This window comes from Malus sylvestris, chromosome 16 (genome assembly GCF_916048215.2).
Source record: "Malus sylvestris chromosome 16, drMalSylv7.2, whole genome shotgun sequence".
Classification (NCBI taxonomy): domain Eukaryota; kingdom Viridiplantae; phylum Streptophyta; class Magnoliopsida; order Rosales; family Rosaceae; genus Malus; species Malus sylvestris.
In genome coordinates, this window is record NC_062275.1 from 7059371 (window position 1) to 7068817 (window position 9447).

At 37.4% G+C, this 9447-nt stretch overlaps 1 protein-coding gene across 1 annotated transcript; it reads right to left on the reverse strand.

Annotated features, from left to right (window-relative positions):
- Positions 1-2609: 2609 nt before the first annotated feature.
- On the reverse strand, positions 2610-6612 carry LOC126606421 (protein terminal ear1 homolog). The gene is made up of 5 exons (XM_050273805.1): positions 5589-6612; positions 4740-5412; positions 4503-4646; positions 3633-3774; positions 2610-3432 (listed from the first exon to the last, which is right to left on the reverse strand). The coding sequence occupies exons 1-5, from the start codon at positions 6316-6318 to the stop codon at positions 3103-3105; spliced, it is 2019 nt and encodes a 672-aa protein (XP_050129762.1). The 5' UTR covers positions 6319-6612; the 3' UTR covers positions 2610-3102.
- Positions 6613-9447: the final 2835 nt, after the last annotated feature.

Sequence of the window (9447 nt, forward strand, 5' to 3'; positions counted from 1 at the left end):
TAATTTTCAAAGTTTCGTAACCCAAATCGTTTATTAACCAAATTCGACCCATAATATTTCAAAATGAAGATAGGAAAGTGTAGAATAAGATTATACCATTTAGAAGCCCAATGGTTACCGGAGATGGCTGGAAAATAGCCTGAAATGTGACTAGTCCGTGGGAAAATTGTAAAACTCTCTGGAAACTAGGTAAATTTTAAACGTTCATAACTTCTTCAATACTCAACGAATTCGAGTGATTCAAAAACGAAAATCATACTTCTCAACGGGACGAAGAGAATGGTGACTTTCTCAATGGCTAATTCGTCGTGGTTTGGCCGGAAAATGGCTCGAAAATAGCTAACTAAAAACCAAGACAGCCACTTTCGAGCCGTTTTCTGGCCACACCACAATGATTTAGCCATCAAGTAAGACCATTCTCTTTGTCTCGTCAAGAAATATGATTTTCATTTTTGAATCACTCGATTTCGTTAAGTATTGAAGAAGTTATGAACGTTTAAAGTTTACTCAGTTCCGACGAGTTTTCTAGTTTTTTCCCCGGACCAGTCACATTCCAAGCCATTTTCCATTTATCTCCGTCAACCATTGGGCTTCCAAATAGGTATAATCTTATTCTACACTTTCGTATCTTCATTTTGATATATTATAGGTCGAATTTGGTTAAGAAACGAATGAGTTACGAAGCTTTGAAAATTGCCCAAACTTTCGTCAAAGAGCTCCGGGACACTTAACAGAGTTTTTAACGGAATGATCAAAATAATAGATGGTGTACAATCTCAGGGACAATTTATGTTGATTTTCAATCTTAAGAACTCAGAACCATTTTGGCTAAAAAAACCTAAATATATTGCCATATCACCCAACTTTCCTATCATCTGATTCGAATTACTTGTCACCAACTTCACGCGCAAGCCCCTCTCTCTCCCTCTCCCTCTGTGCGCGGATAACCGAGCCAAACTCCACAGGCGATGGCAAAAGAGGGACTCAGCAGCGTACCTTTGTAAACTATATATGTAGCAAAAGTTAGTTGCTTTGTTCAAACACTTTAGGAGAAGAATTACATGATAATATTAAATATTTTTATATTATTAACACAAAACGTTACAATGTAATAATGTATGAAGTCGTTCTTTACACTTTAGGGTTGTGATACTGGTTGGATTCAGTGATTAATTATTTGCAGTAAGACATGTAATCTCTGCGTTTTCTCTATCTTTGCCCTTTAAACTTCCAGACATGCATGCATACTCCTGGGTTCCGCAGGACAGTCACAGACTCGATCGTCAATGTTATCAACCCCATCGTTTAACTTTTATCCCTGAAATTACTATTTCTTTCTTCTCAAATCTTCTTATTATGGAAACAACGAACGAACCAATAATAATAATAATAATAATACCTTCGCCCTAATCCTAAAGCAATAAAAATGAAGTTTTACAAAAAAATAAATGCCTACCTTTTACTTATAAATACATAATTATATGCAAAATAAAATGAAACATAGATTATAAAGTAATAAAACATCTTGAAAAAATGGTGAACAAACATATAATTAGTGTTCATCCAAGTATCTAACAAGTCTCTTATAATTTCTTGAAAAAATAAAATAAAAATATGTATTTATTTATTTTCTGTCTAAGTTATAGTAGTGAAATAAGTAGGTCTATACAAACTAAAATGGCGTCTAGGTCTGTCTAATCATCATTTATTAATTTTCAAATGCTTAAAGATTGACCAACAAGATAACTTGGCGTGAACTTTAAGAACAATGTCAAAACTGATGTATCGGATACACTGACGTTTAAACAGTTAGACTAAAATAAAAGAAAACTAATGAAAATAACTTGAAAACTTTGAGTTTTAATGATAAGAATAAAATAAAGGGTAAAGTAAATAATATCAAGTTTGACTTTTTAGTGTAAAAAAAAGATTTTTCGTTAAAGTTAACAGTACTGCAAACTTTTCGTTAAAACTCTCCTAAAATAAACTAGCTACTATATATATATATGTACATGTACATGTATATAACACACACATAACAAGAGCATGAAAAGTTACGGACAATTATAAATCTTCAAACCACTTGAATGTTTTTTTTTTTTTGAACAATTATAAATTCTGTAGCATAAGAAGAAAGAATATACATTAAATCTTCTAAATTAACAAAACAATAAAGAACAATACTTGACTATTCAATGATGAGTTGAAACTCTTACTTAAAATTCTTAATGTTTTAATCGCAGAGTTTTGTGTTTATGATTAAAACCGTTCATACTATAAATTACATTGTAAAGATCATCTTTGTAAAAATTAAATTAAAACTAAAATCGTTGAATCAATCTTTTAGCAAACGTATATACGGTTCATAATGCTTTTACTATTACCGTTCATTAGTTTTTAAATAGTTTAATGATTAAACGATTTTAATTTTAATTGATTTATTTTAAAAGCTATATATATATATAATAATTTATAATATAAATGGTTCTAATTATAAACACGAACTTTTATAAATTAACAAAAAAAATTTTGAAAATTTTTGAGTAAGTTCCTACTCATAATTGAGTAGTCAAATATTGTTCAACAATAAATGGAGAAGAAAGAAGAAATTACACTAAAATTACTACTGCATATAGAAAATTAAGAAATAAACATTAGGCCTTACATTTTTGGTGGTACAAACTTCACTGGTCAAACTTCAAAGAACCAAAAACAAAAAAACAAAAAACAAGAGAGAGAGTAATTACTATTTAATGGAAATGACGGGCACAGGTCAAGTCAGCTGCTAAACCTGATGAGAATGACAGGAAAAGGGAAGGGGGAGATGGAGAGAGAGGGAGAGAGAGAGAGAGAGAGATCGGCTATGACTTTATAAGTAGAGGTAGGGCGGGCAGGCTCGGAGCTCAACGATAACTCGCGGAGAGTGGTGGTCGGGAGCAGAAGCTAAGACCTAGAGGAGCAGCGGCGGGTAGCCATCACATCTATCAATGAGGTTCGATATATACTGCTGCAGACTGACGAGACTGATACAACACGGCGGTGGAGGTCGCTTGTGGTAAGCCGTTTGACTTCTTCCTTGTTGGGTAAGGAGATGGTAGTTGTCTAGCGGCATCGTTCGTCATCATCGTCCGCCATGATGCCGGCGTTCCGGTTGCTGTCCTCGTCCGTATCACACGCGGACAGAGGCGCGTCGTAATCAATATCGTGATGGTAAGGTGGCGGGAGCAGATGAGAAATGGAGGAGCTGCAGGAGGAGGAAGTGGTGGTGGAGGAGTGCGTTTTATTATTATTCTGGGCGCCAACGCCAACAATGGGAAGTGGTTCGGTCAGTTGCTTCCCGTCCCGAGGCGGGGAAAACACCACTGGCAGGTAGTGCTCCATCTCGCACGGGAACTTCGAGTTCTTGAAATGCTCCTTCAACGCCTCCAATCCCTTCATCCAATATTAATCCGTATTTCATTAAAATTATTAATCCTTTACTATATTTATTTAATTAACAAACAATGTTAAAATTAAGTCTTTCCAACTTCCGGAATAAATGAATAATCGTAATTTTCCACAAGTTACCCTTCTTTAAAAAATAAAAATAAAAAAATTAACAAACAATGATGATTAAATTAATTAGTAGGTACCTGAACTCGAGCGTATGTGACTTCGCATATTTTCCTGGAATTGAAGACCTCCCAATGTTGATGGTGAAATGCCTTGTACAGCCTCCATGTTGCCTCCGGGGATGTCATGTTCACGAATCCATATCCCACATTGCACTTGTTACTGTGTTTCCCACAAACAAATAACACCACTCACATAAGATCTCAACGCACGAATTCGATATATTAGAAATGTGTAAAAAAAGATAAGTAAATGGAGATACACGTATAAAGATTCGTGGTGTGAATATAACCGCGTGTTATTATCCAAACCTATTCAAGGCGTTCTACACGAAAATATTTACTACATATTACAAGCTAATAACACATAACACCCTAAGCACGTAACATATCAACCTTGTGTATTTCCGACATTGTATCGTGTGTGCATCTCGCTTTATAACCAATTGTATCGTGTGCATTTCGCTTTGTAACCAATTGTATCGTGTGTATTTCGCTTAGTATTTTTATACCTAACTTATTATACAATTAACTAATATAACCGGCAATTAACTTATAAAACTCAATGAATGAAATGATGAATATGAAATAACCACGGCTTGTCAATCGAAATCTATAGACAAACTTGTATATTGATCGTTTCAGAAATTAAAACTTACAAAATCGCTACTCTAACCACATTTGTACCATCGCTAATAGAGATAAACCCACCTAACGCATGTGGACTCTACTTCTGTTTGTAAGTGGTACAAACGTGGTAAATGTAGAATTACTTTATATTTTTTCATTTTATTGTAGCCAATCCCCTTTTTTATTATATATATATATATATAGAAATGCAAATAATAACAATAAATAGATTAAAAGAAAAGGATAGGAAAATGAAAATACTTGAAATCAATGGGAAGATAAACGAAATCGTAGGAGGAGAAGGGCTGCTTTTCATCATCACCACCACCATGATCGCCGTCGCTAATAATCTGCTCGTTGAAGTGAATACAGTGGTTGTCCAGCATGTTCAACAGCAGCTTCTGACTGCCACAATCCACCACCACCACCAAATCAACGATTCCAACATTGACACAACAAAAAAAATTATGAATTGCACTTCAAATTTTGATACGGTACCTGTACTTATTGGGTATGTTCTTGATCATGACGGTGGTTCTGGTTTCTCCGCTGGTGGATTCGGATATAGCTTCTTCTTTTATTAAAAATTTTGAATCGAACTTCTTCGCTTGTCTTCCCTTCTTCCCCCTACTGCTCCTCGGCTGCTTCGGCCTCGTTAGAATGGCCTGCAGGCTCTCCGAGTTCTCGCAACTCATCTTCTTCGAAGAAGAACACCTCTTCTCTTGAATTCCATCCAAATTTAAACCCGCCATTTTAGATTCAACATTGTTTCTGCTAATTACTATTCCCTTGCTGCTGCTAGAATTATTTGATCTATTATTATTCCTACTCGACGAAAACTGCACTTGTGATGAGGATGTACACAAACGAGGCGGCGGCGTCGCCAAGCTAAAACTGTTGGAGCGTCTAGAGAATTTTACAGCCAATTCCGCCGGCTGCGGTGGTCCAATGGCATTGCTAGGCGAGAGTAGAGTGGGGGCAGTGTGAGCCGCCGCATTCAAGTATTTCCTACTGTGACCGCCAGGCCGACTAAATTCAATGACAACTGATTTTCCGTTGATTTCTTTGCCGTTCATCTCCTCGAGAGCTCTCGCTGCGTCTCTGACGTCGAAGAACTCGATGAACTTTTGGTGCTTTTTCGAGGGCGTCTCTCTCAATTCCTTTACAGCACCTGATAAAATTACATAATTAAACCCAACAAAATTGAAATAAAATCCAGGTCCCATGTGCTCCCATTGGTCATGAAAAGCGTAGGACAAAGACCCATGAGACCTACCCCTTAATTATCCCAACAAATATCCGAAAAAATAAAGACGAGAAAATACAAATTAATGATGGGAATGTTACCAAAAGCTTGGAATATATCTTTCAAAGAGGAGGTGACGGCCGGGTCCAAATTGAAAATGATGATTGTGCCCTGGTTGTGGCCGTCCGGGACGGCTTTCAAGGCCGGAATGACGAACTGGGCCCACACGGCCTGCCCGGCGATGAGCCCGCGACCAGGAGGAAACGGAAGCGGGAAAATAGAAAGTGGCGGAGCTGATGTAGCCGTCGCGAACGACAAGGCGGCGTAGTGGTTGCGAATCCTGTCTTCCAGCTGCATGTGCTGCTGCCGAATCTCGCGCAACGCCCTCTCTGCATGCCTGAGATCGTAGAAGTGGACGGTCACGATCCCGTCGCACGCCCTGTCCATCTGCACCCACCTCACCTCCCCGAACCCCTCCATCTCCCTCCTCACAGTCCCCTCGCTGACGTCACTCGGCACTCCGCTCAAAAGCACTGCCCTCGTCGCCGCCGCTGTCGGAGGCGGCAACGGTGCGCATACAGTAGCCGCCGCGCTAACGTATGTGGCCGGTGCGGAGAACGGCGCGTACGGGACAACTTCGCTGATTGGCGGTGGTAGGTAGGGATAGTAAACCTGGTGGGGAGACGGAGAAAGTGGTAGGAGTTGTGGCAGCGGCGGAGGAGGCCCAAAAATGGGTATTTGGTTGGGGTGCCGATTTGGGTTACTGGGTCTGAACTCCTGGGCTCCGGGGTCCAGATTTCCCGGAAAACGTAGAGAGCCGGTATCTGCCATGCGGTGGATGGTGCCGGAAAACCACTAAGGAAGTAAGGAGAGGAGTGGTTTTCCGGTGAATAAAGACTGGGAGATATGAGTTGGGTATCTGTTCCTCTGGTCAAATTCCATGCTTATCTTCCCGAGTAATAGTAATAGTACATCTCTCTCTCTCTCTCTCTCCTCTTTCTCTCTGTCTCTCTCTGGAAAATGGTACTGAGATTTTAAGTCCGGGTAGCTATAGTAGAAAGAAAAGCAGGCAGAGGACAGATCACAGATGGCCTTGGGCTTGCCTTTTTTCCTTTTCCACTACTTTCCTTTTCATACCAAAGTGGCTAAAAATGTACTTTTATCCATCTACACACACCTTTCAATTACCATACTGCCCCGCCCTAAACAGATTTTAGTATTTTACCGTGGGACAGAGTTAATTCGTTGGGGGTGATGGGGTAATTGAGTCCCGGTAAAGGATTAGAATGAACGCGGGCCGTACACGTGGATGACAGGACGAATGGAGTGTGCGATGATGCGCCATCGAAGGGGATGGGAGCCTACGGTGGGAAAGGTACCGTACAAGTAAATAAGCTGTGACACAACAGAGGGATTTCCAGAAGACGTACTTGGACTCGGTCCAAAAAATTCAGCTGGTCAATTTCATTTAATTTTGGGTAATTTCTATTTTATTACCTCAAGTTTTACGAAAATCTTACATTTTTTTCATTTCACTTGCGTATTTAAAGTTTGATTTTTTTGCTATTTTGATACTTTCGTTAACTGATGACATGATAGATTATCGGCCCACTCATCTCACTTTACTACTCTTAAGTATCGTGAAATTCGCACTGTGCAACCTTTAAAATTTTTTTTTTTCGATACTTGAGAGTAGTAAAATAAGAATTAGTAGGCCAAGATTATGCCACATTATCAGTTAATAGAAAAATTAAGAGGTGGGCTAGTACTTAGTAGAGGTATCAAAGTGGTAAAAAAATCAAACTTTATGTATGAAAGTGAGACGAAAAAAATTAAATGTAGTAAAGTGCGATTTTGGCGAAACTTGAGGGTAGTTAGTGGACTAAGAACTCGTTTGGATGTGCTTTTGAAATGATTAAAAGCGCTTTTGGTGAAAATATTTTTAGAACCAATCATTAGTAAATATGTAAGTAAATCCTGAAAAAACATTTAAAGTGCTTCCTGGAAGAATCACATAATTGGTGCTTCTTGCAGAAAGTACTTAAAGTGTTTTTGAAGCCCAAAAATATTTTTTCTAAAAACGCTTTCATTCATTTTAAAAACATATCCAAACGAGCCCTAACACTACGCCTTATTTTTCTTCCATAATTGTACATTAAATCATTTATTGTTGAACAAAATAATTAAATTTCTGTCATATAGTATTGGGAATTTAGGGAGCATCTGAAAAGAAGAAGAATTAATAGTTAAATATGTGAGTCAAAGAAAGAAACAATGAGACAGAATTATAGATAGGATGATCCTGCAAGTGTATCCATGCAATATGGGAAACAGGGAAAGCTTTTTACTTGCTTGGTTCAAGAATATCCGCTGTTTGTTGCCTAATTATTATTTCCAATTCTTTTTATTTGTACCGGATATGTTTAATCATCGTTAAGAGAGAAGAAAAAGAGAGATTTTCTGAAATAAAACCCAGTCGGGGGAGGGGGAGGTGTCCGTGGGAACTGGGAAGGGGAACGGACTCGAAGGAGGAAAGGAGAGGAAATGAGGGAAAATGAGAGAATGCCGCTAACCCCTTAAGTCGGAAGCTAGCGGCGCTTGCAAAAGCTGCTAGGGTTTTTTTCAGAGAGTGTATCTAGAGAGAGTATTTCAAAAATGAATTAACTAAGGATTATGTTTTGTACCTGATATGTTTAATCATCGTTTTAGGAAAGGGATTATCTTCGGATTCCTTTTATCAAATCCACCTAATCACCTAATCCGGACCCTTGAAATTTGATCAAACGGTTAAAGTTATTATAACTTTTAAAGGGGCTCCCTATTTGTAACCGTTAGATTAAATTTCTAGGGCCCAGATTGACTGATTAGGTGGATATAATGGAAGAAATTCGGAGATGATCCATTTCCATCGTTTTATTCCTACATCTATACAGTTTGGTTGATGTCTGCAAGCAAGAGGGTGACTGCGGTGGTCAATTCCAGTTTTTCCAAGATTATCTTAGTTTTCTAGTGTTTGAGCTTGATTGTGGCGGTACATTGTGCTTAAATTTAGGGATTTGGATCCTCTCATAAGCAGAGGGTCTGAATCCTCCTGACCAAATAACAGGGGCCGTTGGATCAAAATTCAACGGCTACAAACATGAGACCTCTTTAAAAGTTATCTGTTCAGGAAGATTCAAACCCCTACTAAGGAGAGAATTCAAATCCTAAATTTAGTGACACGTGATATGTACGAGTGATATTAACTAATGATTTTTTATTAGTAGATGGAATCCTTTTATATGATTATACAATTTCAAAGTATATGGCTTAGGATCTCATGGTCCTTGAAAAATATCACTTTTAATTTGGATCCTTTTTTTATTTTATTTGTCAAATTAATTTGGATCTTCTTCATTAATCTCTTCATCATGCATTGAACTGTATTTTTTTTTATCACATTTTAAAGAGATTATTTCTATAAAAAATTATTCATCAAATAGACAACTATTATTTTTCAGTTAAATTATTAAAATAATCACAACATTAACTAAACTTTTTAAGGACACGATAAAATTTGAAAGCAATTGCAAGAAAATCACCTCTGACATTAATATTTATCATAAAATATAGGCTCAAATGAGCTCGTAAAGCTCAAATGTTATCAAAGTAACATTTTTCTCCATCCATATGCTTATTTTTAAGGGAGTTTTATGAAGCACTTTCGGTATTGTTCATTTTTAACGAAAAATCATATTTTTACTTTTTTATGATACTATTTTTTTATCACTTTTTTTCTGATATCATTCACTACACTTTCATTTGTCATTTTTCATTAAAACTAAAGTTTTTTTGAATTTTTCATTAGTTTTCCTTAATCGCAACAAGACAAACTCAAATTTCGAATTGCTTCCACGAATCCACCCAACTTAGGCCATATCCAATGAACACATCTAAATGACCAAAAGTTAAAAAATTGCT

Coding starts and splice junctions, on each gene's coding strand:
- LOC126606421 (XM_050273805.1), bottom strand. CDS start 6,318: ATGGCAGATACCGGCTCTCTACGTTTTCCGGGAAATCTGGACCCCGGA. Junction 4,647..4,739: donor AACATACCCAATAAGTACAG/GTACCGTATCAA, acceptor GGATTGTGGCAG/TCAGAAGCTGCTGTTGAACA. Junction 3,775..4,502: donor TATCTTCCCATTGATTTCAA/GTATTTTCATTT, acceptor TGGGAAACACAG/TAACAAGTGCAATGTGGGAT.